The sequence below is a fragment of the Lacerta agilis genome, chromosome 11 (genome assembly GCF_009819535.1).
Source record: "Lacerta agilis isolate rLacAgi1 chromosome 11, rLacAgi1.pri, whole genome shotgun sequence".
Classification (NCBI taxonomy): Eukaryota; Metazoa; Chordata; class Lepidosauria; order Squamata; family Lacertidae; genus Lacerta; species Lacerta agilis.
The window spans coordinates 52,127,132-52,140,955 of NC_046322.1; the positions used below are offsets into that span (position 1 = coordinate 52,127,132).

The 13,824-nt window shown below is 42.8% G+C and overlaps 1 protein-coding gene across 1 annotated transcript in view; it reads left to right on the forward strand.

Annotated features, from left to right (window-relative positions):
* Nucleotides 1-9,781: 9,781 nt before the first annotated feature.
* The window catches only part of LOC117055078 (contactin-associated protein-like 4), a 259,168-nt gene continuing 255,125 nt past the window's right edge, over nt 9,782-13,824 (forward strand). Inside the window, exon 1 of the mRNA XM_033164421.1 lies at nt 9,782-10,113. Coding sequence (XP_033020312.1) covers nt 10,029-10,113 — 85 coding nt within the window. The 5' untranslated portion in view covers nt 9,782-10,028. The remainder of the gene's footprint in view (nt 10,114-13,824) is intronic.

Below are 13,824 nucleotides of genomic sequence, written 5' to 3' on the forward strand. Positions count from 1 at the left end.
GGGGATTGGGCTGGCTCTGGAGAACATATGTTCAAGCAGAGAGCCTGGCCCTCGTTTCGCCGCCATTGGAGGGGAGAACAATGACAACCTCTCGGCGTGTGGCCAATGCCTCCCCACTCAAGACCCCTTTAACGGCGAACCCTGAGATCACCGCCACAGGGGGGGCGTGGGTCACCACTTCAGCCCCCTCCCCCCATTTAGGAAGATAGACCCAAGATTCCACCCAAGGCCTGAAACCGCCAAAGTTGTGATGTTTCGCTATGGGAAGGCAAAACTTGCCAATGCAGGAAAATTCCTTTTCGGCCCTTCAACAGCGACTCTGACATAGCAGCGCTTGCGTACCTATGGATAAGAGGTTAACCTGCAAAAGAAGACTTACCTGAGGGAGGGCAGGGTGGGAGGAGCTTTGTAGCCGACTGCCACTTCGCAGGTAAGATTCACCTTCTGTTGTGTGGGCAGGACGGTCCCTCCCCTTACCTGGCCAATCCCCTGGCAACGCCTCCCCAGGCGGGATTGGGTGATTGGCTGTGGTAGGCGGAGACCTCCAGGTATCCAGCCTGGGGAGGATGAAGCCAGCCCAAACTACCAGGAGCCGCACTGGGATCCAAGAGGCTACACACAACCACGCAAAAGGCACCCCCCATTTGATGTGGGGAGCAGTCATTGTGTGTCGCAGGAAGGAATGGTGGTGGTGTGGCAGCCACAGCAAAATAATAGTGCAAAATATTCAGAGAAAAATTCTGCAAAGTGACCACCTTTTTCCAGGGGGACTTTCTGAGTACAGTAATTCTACCCCCCCCCCCAAAAAAAGTTATGTCTAATTAGAGAATAATTACGTGCCAAGAAGATGCTTAAATGTGCAAAAAAATGAGATTTTAAATCATTATTATCCAGTGCATCTGGGTGGCACAAAATGAGAAAATTACAGTGAAGGGTATGTGGGAAGATAAAGCAGTGAAATAGACTTTTTTGTACATAAACTTCAGCAAAGACAAGATTGCTATTTGTATGGTGGCGCAGGGGATAAACTAGGGGTGGGATTTTCTGAAAAACCTGCTGTCAAACTTATTCACATGGATTTTTTCCCCCTCATTCCCATCTCACTCCTTGATGTTGATGAGAAGTGAGTTCAGGGAAAGTGCGATCCCATCCAGAGGAGGTACGGTAACTGACTCTTCCAATGCTACTTTTTGGATTCAGTCCTGAAGGTAGGATCCGGAAGCATTGTAACACAGTGTCCTCAGTTCCCGTTTCCCAGATGATAGCATGGTCAATAGTATCAAATGCCGATGAGAAATCAAGTAGCAGAAACGAAGTTGCATTCCCTGTGTGCTGCTGTCTGCAAAATTGGTCATCAGGGTTGAGCAGTGTTTACATATACCTATGAGCACTGTTCCTCGAAATATCTTCCACCATATGAGAAGGGTCTAAAATTTCAGTTACCTATGACTTTGCTGAAGAAGTAACATTGAAACAGTGCACCTTATCCAGAATCACTGGTCCAGTCTCCGTCTGCTTCAGCCTCCTTGGAACATTACATGACCTACTGCTCCATCCATGCTACAGAGACTTTTTCAAACTTTGCTATTCTGCTCAAGGTCTCGTGTTGCCTTGTTTGTTGGTTCTCGGTTGAGTTGCGACACAGGGGTTCATTTTGCTTCTTGGGACTGGATCCAGACTGGAATGGATCTAAATAATATGTGTTTTCCAACATTGCCTGCATCTGCCCCACCACGGCCCTCTCTACCGCCTTCCCCCGAAAGGGGATATTGGCAGCTGGCTGGTGGTTGTTCCAACCCAAAGGGTCCACAGCTTACGTCTTTAGGAGAAGTCGCACCACTGCCTCTTTCAATGCAGCAGGGACAATCCTTCACTCAACAAGGCATTAGCCGTACTCTGGACCCAACCAATCAGTCACCCTCTGTAAATTTGATAAGCCAGGAAGGACAGGGGTCAAGGGGGCTTTGTGGATGGTGATGATGAAGAAAGAAAGGTTTATTAAGTGATACTCACAGTGATTCCCGATTCATCTACATGGACAGAAAACCACTTGGTCTAGGATACCCAGCTAAAGCAGGTCAAATATGTTGTTGTTGTTCAGTCGTTCAGTTGTGTCTGACTCTTCATGACCCCATGGACCAGAGCATGCCAGGCACCCCTATCCTCCACTGCCTCCCGCAGTTTGGCCAAACACATGCTAGTAGCTTCGAGAACACTGTCCAACCATCTCATCCTCTGTCGTCCCCTTCTCCTTGTTCCCTCCATCTTTCCCAACATCAGGGTCTTTTCCAGGGAGTCTTCTCTTCTCATGAGGTGGCCAAAGCTGACAAATATGGGGGAATTCTAATTTTTACAGCAGTTAGGCTAGTTTAGGACACATCTTGTTCTGCAGTAAGAGAGAGAGAGAGAGAGAGAGAGAGAGAGAGAGAGAGAGAGAGAGAGACGAAGAAGATCCTTTGGAGCAGAAATGATGTTTTTCCCCCCTGTAGAGGGGTCATGGAAAAAAGGCCACCATGATAGCATTAAATGGCATGATGATTAATGTCCGCAAACTACAAAAAGGACAGTAGGAAGGACTTTTAATAAGGAAAGAGAAGAAACAGGTTTAAATTTTGGCAAGGCTGTAGAGGTGAGAGTTGAGTCCTTCAAGAGTACACATTTGATGTAAAAAATAAAGGGCCTTTCAAGCAAGGAATTTAATAGCTTCTTGAGCCATAAGAAAGGGAGAATGTTTTAACAACAGGGGTTTGGTGTGTATGTGTGTTTCCAGGTGTATGATGAGATGAGGTGACACGGGAGATCGTGGTGGTCAAGGTGAGCCAAATATTATTTTGCTATTATCAACCGGACTCCATGTTACAAATCATATAGCATTTGAAGGAGGACCATAATGATGAACCTTTAGAATGCCAGCTATAGCTGTGTTTTAACATCTATTTCTGGGATTGTGTACAACATAGGCAGCAGTGCTATTGTACAAAAACGGCATTTTGTGAGGCTATAAAAATAGATAGATAACCATATTGATTAGTAGTTTACTCAGAGGAAAACCTGTGACCTACCTTACTTTCAGACTTTTGATTTAATTGATCTCTGTCCCTTTGCAGGACAAATATTTGCTTAGAGTGGCACTAATCACCACCAGTTGTTTTGTGTGTGTGTGTGTGTGTTTGTAATATCAGAATAATAATTATGAAACCCTCAGGTTGCTTGACAGTAATCTTTGAAAGGTTATTCTGTAGAGAATTATTGTGCCTGACCTATTTCTTATGTGCATTCAAAGCTAACTATTGAGTCCAGGGCATTGCTGCATGACCTGCCAAAGGCATTCAGTTGCCTGAAGCAAAACAGGAGAGGCCACCGCCATAGCTGTTAACTTTTCCCTTTTCTTGCGAGGAATCCTATTCGGAATAAGGGAATTTCCCTTTAAAAAGGGGAAAAGTTGACAGCTATGGCCGCTACATTCTCCTTCTGCACCGCCACCACACTAACGCCAGACAAGTTATGTTGACGCCCAAACCAGAAAATCCCACAAGCATCTCTGCTCCTCCCCAGCAAGAAGAATCTAATAACAAATTTAATAACTCACAATTTGCTGCCCTTTCACGATACTCAAAATCAACAGCCCGAGGCAGCTGCCTCCCTCTGTTTAATGGGAGGCCTGGCGTGCTTAAGCAGTGAATTAACTGGAGATAAGTGGAATTTGACAGACATTTCTTACTGATGTCACAGCTCACATTAGAACCAAGCTTGAGCGCATTTACTGTTACGTAAAAGTCTTTCCCACATAAATAGGCCAAACATTGAGGCTACTTATCTGAAGCCCTATAATGCTTTTCTTGGTAGGAAGACATTCAGAGAAATGTATATTTACTTATACTCGGGGCTTCCCCCCCCCCCAGCTGGAACTCACCGAAACTTAGTTCTGGCACCTCTCAGGCAGGTGCCATTGCCATTATAAGAGAACAAGGTAGGCGATCGTGCTGAGTTCTGGCATCTCTGTTTCTAGAGAAATAGCACTGGTAATGCTGTTTATAATGAGCACTCACACTTTATATTGTGGGTGCCCATGCGGGATCACGCATGGTGCTACAGTTCCCAGGGAGCTTACTGGCAAACAGGGGCTGGCTTGCCTCTCATTGTTAATTTTTTTTGGTTCACGCCCAGTCTCAGTAATCAAGTTTCTTGCTGGGAGGTGGGGCCAGCCCCATTTATAAATAGGGGTGGAGTCAACAATAGGCAGGCAGTCAGCTATGGAGATTCACCCTCTCTACCCTCCCTTTGCTTAATGTTTCTTGTTTTCAGGTTAACTTTTTCTTCCTGTGTAGCGGGCGCTGCTACGGTCTATGGCTGGTTGCTGTTGAAGGACCGGGAAGAAATTTCCCTGCATTGGCAGGTTTTGTCTCCCCCATAGCAATTCGTCACAACCTTGGCGGTTATGGTCTTGGGTGGAATCCTTTGCTCTTTCCTTCCGTGTGTGTGTGTGTGTGTGTGTGTGTGTGTGTGTGAAGTGGTGACTCACCCACCTTGCTGTGGCGATTCCAGGGTCCCCCTCTTAAAGGGGTTATATATATATGGGTGTCACTGACCATACACTGAAAGGTTGTCAGTGAACTACCCTACATGTGGAGATATGGGCTTGGCTGTCTGCTACACTTACATCTCACAGAGCAACCCCATATCACATTTACCCTGATGAGCCCCAGTTCCTCCCGGTTGGGGGTCTGGGAGGGATACATGCCCAAGGCCTAAGCCAAGGTCTTCGTACATTCAGAAGTTTAATAAAGTTGTGGCCTAATTTTAATTCCATATAACTTTGTCAGAGTCTTTATTCCTTCCTTATGATCCCTGGGGGCTGGGGCTGTCGCTGCCTGGTCACGCAAACACACACACACACACACACACACACACACACACACACACACAGTGATGTGGCAGTACTGTGTAGCAGCAATGTATAGAATTAGGAAAATGCACATAGTTGCACCATCTCCAATTATATGAACTTCAGTTTGTTGCCCTCAGACATATTAATATTATGGTCTGCAGTGACGTTTGAAGCTCTATATTCTTGAAGTAGAAAATGAATAAATTTGAAAGCTAGCTTCGGAATATTTCTGAGGGAAAACGTATATGCAAAAATGAGTTTCTATTTCAAAATAGGTGGCATTTCTCTCCCTTTCACAGTCCTAAGGAAATGCACTGGCCTCAGGGTGAGCATGGCTGCCAGATGGAGACTTGCAGATAGATTTTCCTGGCCTTCCCCATCTCTCTTCTTCTTACCCGGCTACTGCTCTGCACCGTGAGAGTTGTCTTGTGGCATTTCACAGGGTCCCACCTTGTCTCCCGAGCTGTTAAACATTTATAGGACATACAGCACTCAGGGTCCTCCAGGGAAAATGTTTGAGAAAAGGTGGGGCATATAAATCACACACCTTCTGGTGTCCAGAAGATGGTATTTTCCATCAGTAGTGGATCAGTTTGGGCTACAGTGGAACCTTGTATTAAGTACCGCCCCTTGCAAATGTTGTGGATTATGAGCTCCGCTAACTTGGAAGTAGATGCTCCCAGTTGCCACCTTTGCCCCGGGATGCGAGCGGAATTCATGCACCGGCAGCACGGCAGCAGCTGGAGGCTCCATTATCGAAAGTGCGCCTCATGTTACGAGTGGTTTTGGGTTACAAACGGACCTCCGGAATGGATTAAGTTCGTAACCGGAGGTGCCACTGTATTGCAGCCTGCTTGAAGAAGTGTGGCCAATGATCTGCCCCCTTGATCCTCACACCACTTGGTTTCTTAGAGCAGGTTGAATGGATGGATCCAAGGAGTGTGTTGCCGGAGGAAGGGGAAATACAACCCACCTTGAAGCAGGCAGGGTCCCATCCTTACGAAGACCTCCCTGGACCCAGAAGTATTAAACTACTGCCTAGTGGTGCATATTCCTTTTGGGGCATGGTGCACGAGACAGTGGTGGCGATCCATCCTCAGGCATGCTTGGAGGAAAGAGATTGCTTGGATCCACTCAGGGGCATAGCAAGGGGGTGTAGGGGGCGTTCTGCCCCAGGTTCCATAATGGAGGGGGTGACAAATTATCAAGGAACAATTACTGCCCTACTAGGGTGGTTCATAAAAAAAAAAAAACTTTTTTTATTTTAATGCCTGCTCCAAAGGTCTTATCTTACTATATTAGGGATTATATATCTATATATGAAATTTCATGGATATCGGTTAATATCTTGACCCTCCTCCACCAAAATAGCTGTTTACTTGGCTGTTTTCCTATGTCGTGAAGGCTGGAATTTCAGTTCAGTGGAGCACTTACTGTTCCCAACCCTAACTCCGTGGAAAGCCATCTAATTTGACTTTGATTTGATTTTGAGATGTTTTTAGGAGGTAATTTAATTATTGTTTGATTTTATACCAATGTTATGTATCTGATGTTAGCCTCCCTGAGCCTGACTTTGGCCAGGGAGGGCAGGATATAAATAAAAGTTATTATTATTATTATTACTTGTTATTATTCCTTTGTAAGAAAACATGAAATAACGTAAAACCATTTTTGCGGGGGGGGGGGTGTGTGCAATCAATGGGGTGGTGACAAGAAATTTTCCGCACCGGGTACCACCTGACCTTCCTACGCCTCTGGATCCACTCCAGCCCCATCTCAGGCTTGTCCACTCCACTGAAACTGCCATGGTTGATGGCATTTGCTGGGAGAGAGGTGGGTTGCGCAATCCTGCTTGTTTGCCTTAATCTCTTTGCAGCTTTCAATCAGGTTGTCCACTGTATCCTTCTGTTATCATCTCAGGGACGTTGGGGGTTGGGGGCACTGTGTTTCAACGGTTCTACTTTTAACCCCCAGAACTGTTTCCGGAAAGTAGCCATGGAAGGCTGCTGCTCTACGCCATGAGAGTTGTCTTGTGGCGTTCCATAGGGTTCCATCTTACCCCCGCCCCCCCCCAGCTGTTAAACATTTATATGACATCTCTAGGAGCTGCCAGGAGATATGGACTGAAGCGATTTCAATATGCAGATGACATCCAGCTCTATCTGAATCAGAAGAATCAGTTGATGCTTATACTGGTGTTTTGAGGTGGTGATGGGCTGGATGTGGCAAAGAATTGGGGCTGAATCCTGAAAAGAAGCACCGTTCCCCTTTCAGACAGAACTGACTTGGCAACTGGACTCCATGCTCTTCCGCATTTGACTACTGCTGTGTGTTGTATGTGGGACTGCCCTTGAAGATGACATGGGAATGCTGTTTGGTCCAAAGTGCAGCACCCGGGTTATTGGCTGGTGTTTCATTTAGATCGCATATAACCCCTGTTTTAAAATAGCTGCATTGGTTTCCAGTCTGTTTCCAGGCTAAATTCAAGGTGCTCACATTAGCGTTTAAAAGCCTAAATGTGTTAGGGCTCCTCCTTCTCCGCAGACCCTTTTGGCTCTTAAGATCTTCAGAGGGGAACTCTTCGTAGGTTTGCCACATTCGGAATCTCAGAGGGCAGTGCCCGTCAGAGGGCGTTCTCTGTGGCATACCCTAATTGTGGAGCTCCCCACAGATTCAAAATTATTACATTTGAAATAAAAAATTAGTGATGGCATCCCTGCTTTGGAATACTGTCATGAAGGAGATAAAGACCAATGCTGACACTGTATTCTTTTCGCCACCAGGTCAATATGTTTTTACTTGCCCAGACTTTAAAAAAAAAACTTTTATTGTATTGTTTTAGCTGACTGGGTAGTTTTGATTTATTGCCTCTCAGATTTTATTATGTTGGTTTGATTTTTATTGTTTCATTCTAACATTGTATTTGGAATGCTGATGTATACTGCCCCAGAATCAATGTTTGGATGAAGGTACAGCTTACACATTTTTTTTTTAAAAAAAACATATTGACTCAATAAATGCAAAAATAAATGTTCTGGGATGAGGCGTGACATTGGACACTAGGGAAGTCAGTTCGTTGTGGGTCTGTGCCATTTTCCAACCTGCATGGCCAATGGTCAGGTGTGGCAGGATTCATAGTCCAAACCATCTGGAGGATACCAAGTTGGGAGATGTGACTTCATCTCTTAACACAGAGTATGGACACTCCACCAAAGTCACACTCAGTGCATTGATGTTGGTTTGGTGATGTTGTTCTCCCTCTCTCCCTTTCTCAGGGGGAAGGTTCACACAAATTAGAGAGCATGCATACACATTCGTTATTCCATTGTCTGTGCTGTGGGTGGCCTTACTTTGCTGCTTTCTCTGTGTTACAAATTTCTACTCTAGCATATATGTGAATTGACCCTAAGTGTTATCTAAGTGTTGAGAGATTGAGAACTTTAGTAAATAGGGGGAGAGATACTCTAACAATAACTGGCAACAGTTCCAGAAGACAGTGTGCTCTTTTGCAGTCCGAAAAATACCATATATAATAACCGTTTGCTGCCAAATAAGACCTGCATTAATGGAAACATATTAGGCATTCTTCGTGAAGAAACATTATTGCTTTCTAGCACCCAGTAAGAAACCAGCCTTTTAAAATTACTTTTAGTTTTTTTGGGTACCTCTTCCCATTTCCTCTGAAATAGTCTGCAAACTCATTTAATCTGAAGACGTCCTATTTACCAAAATTGAAATAAGTAGTTTTTAGGATTTCAGCAAGCATATTATATGGGAACAAAGGCAATTGATCAGAAAAGTAAGTTGATATGCATATGATGCCGCAGTTTAGAGCATTCCAATGCCATGTCTCAGCAATCCCACTTGATTGTCTCAGTCTACTCTAAAGCTGTTTTACACAGTGGGGATATCTGGAAATGGTTATGATAGGTAGGAAAGATAAGCACGGACAATGACAAAGCCAGTTCTACCTTTTCTAGGACTGCGAGGCATTTTTAGGGTTGACTCCAAGGTGGCATGTTTTCTTATAACTAGGAATCCCATCTAACTTTATGTCTAAAGATTATCATATGTATCAGTAATTCGTGTTTCAGCTTGATTGCAGACTCTCTCTGTAGAATTTTAAACTTCAAATCCTGTGCAATATTTCACTACCCCCCCACCCCCCATCTCTGCAATTTCAACATTCATTATTTTAGTTCAAAGCCATTCCGGCTTGCTCTCTTTTATGCTCATGATTAAACTCTCCGAATGTGGAAAATAAACGGCAAGATTGAGCTTCTGAAGTAGCGCGTCACATATCTGCGGGATTACAATTTACGGAAATCTAGGCACTCCACGTCTTATTAAAGAAATAGCCTCCAGGGAACGTTCTGCAGCGTCGCCGGGAGATGAATGTTGGATTGTACAGATGAATGCAAGATTTACTGCACATGTAAAGGCAAGCTACAGTTTTGTTGCACGATGGCAATTTCCCCATGTTAAATTATAACATTCTCTTCCGTTCTTGTAAATGGTGTGGCAGCTGAAAGTTGTCATTAAATGCAGACTTCAGTGAAAAAGGATGGTCATAATGGAAACAAATAGGGTGTGTGTGTGGGGGGGATCTTCCTTCTTCTCTTGCTCTTACTCTGTTTCCCTCCTCCCACTGCATGACCATAAAGAATTGGGAACAGTCATAATCCAGGCAGGGAGGCTGTACAGGCACACATGTTCGCTTTATTGTCTGGATTTCATCATAGACTCACATTTCCTACCTGTCACCACAAGGGGTGTCCAGAACACATTATGAACGTGAAGCTTCAGTAACCAAACTGTACAGGGTAGTCGAGCAGTTTAGCTCTGAGTGAGTCTGTGGAATTAGAGATTCTTGCAGCTGCTCTTCGGGGATTGCTGTTGTTGGCGGGGGGAGCAGATCTTGTGGTGCGTGTGTGTGTGAGAGAGAGAGAGGGAGGGAGAGGGAGCAAGAAGATGCAGAGTGCATTTGACTGAGCTCCTTGGCTACTGGGAAGCACTGAAAGACAGGCAGAGAGAGAAAGAGAAAGGAGAACAGAGGAGGCAAGGACAGGACTGAAGTGCAGAGCAGCTGTGCGTGTTTCCTAATACTCTGGCACTTTTGGGTACCTCCATCAATGAGAACATGGATTCTTTCACGGAGACCTTATTCAAGCTGCTGTTTCTGGTCGCCTTTCACCACTGGAATATATTAGTAGCAGGGAACAAATGTAAGTATTGCAAATGGATTTTTTAAACTTGTACCGGATTGTCCTGAGAAACTTACAGCTTATTGCAATGAGATCTAGACTTAGAAATGCAGTTCTTCAAAGAAATCAGTGCTGCTGGGGTGTGTGTGGAGGGATTACCAACAGCAGGTAAATGAGATGAAAATGTTCCGGGGGCTCAGAAATGCAATTTCCCATATTTTATCATGTATTGTTTTTGGTTTTTTTACCAGACTGTAATCAGAGCACAGTGTGGACTAAGCCAGGCTCCAGAATAATATGCAATTTGCATTTCACTATTTAACTGCATGTTCTCATTTTATTTCTTTTTCTTAAAAAAAAAAATATGCTACCCATATATCAGCACAGTATTTTGCAAGGAGTTAAGTCATTTATGGGGATTAGAGGCACACTGATATTTGCTGCTGCTACTACTGCATCAGTTTGGCTTTTAGCAATGTATAATTTCCCCTGTATATCCTTGAATTATGAGGAACTCCTTTGTACTGTGGAGCACAAGTGCATGGCAAATGTAACTGAGGAGCGAACGTTGAGAATGAGATTTTACAGGATGCTCATCGATTAAGCAAAGGTTAATGTTCATGTGTGACCGGAATGTTAGCTGTAGCATGTAAAGTTTCCCCCCTCAATAAAACCTGGATATTAGAATTGTAAAGAAAAGCCTACTGAAACTCTCAAACTTAAGAGTCACAGCACAATCCTAAACATGCTTCCTTGGAAGTAAGTACCACTATGTTCAAAAGGGCTCACTCCCTGGTAAGTGTATTTAGGATTGCTGCCTCAGCACCCTAGAATTTGGGGTAAAAAGCTCCCAAGGCTGAATCAGATATGACTGTCTTTGGTGTGTACAAAGCGCATCACAGACAAATGTCTGAGTGCGTTCAGTTCTATGTACTTGATAATTGATCTCAGGGGTCCTCAAAGCCCTCACAAAACACAGGATTCATTTTGCACTAGCACTGCAAACCTATGCATGTCTATTCAAAAGCAAGTTCCACTGAATTCAATGGGTGTTTTTTTCCCCCAGGGAAGTGTGTGTAAGACTGCAGCTTAAACGACCTAGCTGCTGTTTTAAAATTTGCATACTTCTTTCATTGGAGGTGCTACACGTGCAGTGTGGGAATCAGAGTAAAAAAGCAGTGTCTGTAGTTGGAGGAACCAGGTGTTGGGGCTGGTAGGAATTCATGAATAGTATTATACCACTGTTTGAAGGGACAGCTCCTTGAGAGCATCTAAGCAATAGACGAGGAAAGTGGAAGTTCTGTGATTTCATCAGGTGCTTTGTGCTTTAAAGGCTTAGAACTGATATATGCTATCACAAAAACAACAGATGCTCTGCAGCACCAAACTGATCTTCTGTTATCATCCAGTCATGCTACATCGTTTGACATTCAAGTGCACAGAGCAATCCTAAATAAAAAAAGTTCTTCCTCTTAGCCCCCCTACTGCAATTTATCCAGATTTGGTGGTGTGTGTGTGTGTTTAGAAACAATTTCTTCATCCTTCTGCGTTGTGCACTTCATGAATTCAAAAGGCCATCATAATTGAATCTCACATTAATAACATTTTGCACTATGCACAGAATTAAATCGGATGCTTGCAGCAAGGTGTACTAAATCTATAGCAAAATGGGACAGGGAACTATAATGAAACAGCAAAGCACTAGAGGTCACTCTTACAATTTAGGAAGCAAGGCTCAGAGAAATATATATAGAGAGAAGGGGGGAGAGCAAACATCCTCTCAGCACAAAATAATGATGGATAAAAACATCAAATATATGGACGGATTACCGCATTTACTTTCTGACACTTTGAGACAACAGAATTCTGATTCATTGAATGCTAGGAAGATACGGCTTTTCATGTGAAGCAATAATGTCTTTGCGATCTAGTGAATAATAGTCATTCTTCAAACATACATACAGGTGAGGAATGCAAAAATCATTGAGTTTGTTCAGCTTTACATAGGGAATGAATATTATAATTTTCAAAACAACTAGTAATTGTGATATTTAAGCATATTTCCCACCCTTTCCCACAGACTCTGGTTGGGTAGGACTATATTGGTTGCATATATTATCCTTCTCTGCTAATATCAGTGTCCTCATAACAGCCCCTCCTATAAATTCCCATTGCACATCAAAGTTACATTATACTTTTAATGTCATGCCCTTTCTTTGATAATTGATGGATATACATCCCTGTGACCTTGTAGTGAAAATTTGTCAGGAAGTATAAATGTCTACTTATAATTTCCAGTTTACACATCTGCCTTGGACTTCCAATATTGCTTCAGCTATTATATTCCTTGCATATAGAAGCCACAAAAGTATATAGTTGAGTCAATAAACACCAAGGCTTCAAATTAAATACTACAGTGCTACTACATGTGTAGCTTTAGTTCAGTCATATTACCCTGGTGTAAAGCAATGTGTTTAGTGGGGCTTACTCTCAAGGAAATGGATATAGGATTGGCACTTTTTTAAAGAGACAGGGTATAATTATTACTCTTGGGAAGTAAACAAATAAATACATGTGGAAGGATGTGCATGGTGAGAAAGAAGTGACTCCCAGTGATTTTCTTTATGAAGGACCTCAACTTTATTCTGAGAAATGAAATGATACTCTCTAATCCAGATTAATATGTCATTCCTATGGGATGCTCTGAAGCTAAGACCTTGAGATCCACTCTTAGTTTTTTGGGGGTTTTTTATAATCCCAGTCCTTGCTTAGGGCAACTATTAGTGAAATAATAGGTTGCATCAAAGTCCTATTCAGAGTAGACCACTGAAAACAATGGACTTAAGTTAGTCATGGCCATTGAGTTCAGTGGGTTTGCTCTGAGTACAACTTAGATACAACCCAACAGATCTCTCTTACTGACAGTTGACTTTGCCACAGTTGCATCCATTCAATTCAAAGCTTGCCAGCTTTGAGAGAATATTTTACAGAATTTGAACAGTCCATTTTGTTCACAGACCCTTGTTCACATATATCATTGTTCTGAACATTTCTAGCATGAGTCAGAAATAATCCACCATTGAAAACAAAGCAAAACAAAAAAAAAGGTACATGCTTACTTAAGATATCAGAATTTGGTCTGCCTTATCAAAGGAAGCCTAAATGTATGACTTTGAAAGGCACATATTTTACTTGTTTCCTAAATATTATTGAAAGTTGGGATGTCAAGTATGGGAAATATTGTTGCTTTTTTAAAGAAGCAAGCAAAAAAGTTATATCTACCTAGAGAATTCAAATTTACAAAGCAGTTCAAAAACAAACAAGCGTTACAACCATTACAACCATAAATAAAAAATTGCAAAGGGTCACAATGAAGCATTCAGAGTACATATAGAAGTTTTGCCAGTAGAGCCATTTTAGGTCTTTTTTGTTTTTATTTTCCTTTTCAAAGTTTATTTTTATTTGAAGATGGTTCCATAGCGGTTTATCAGCCAGTTGGCATTACAGCTCCTACCTCTGAACCAGAAACTGTGATACAAAACTTTGATATGTGTGACAGCGCCTTTGAAACTCTTTAGAAATGAAGTGTTATGTAAAACAAAATTAAACTTCATAAACATTTCAAGTCATCTGTGACTGAAATTTTTCAGATTTAGTTTGATCAATGTGTGGAAGCGCAACTGCCTATGCAAATATTTTTCACGCAAGATGTCTTGCAATTTCTGCAGAACA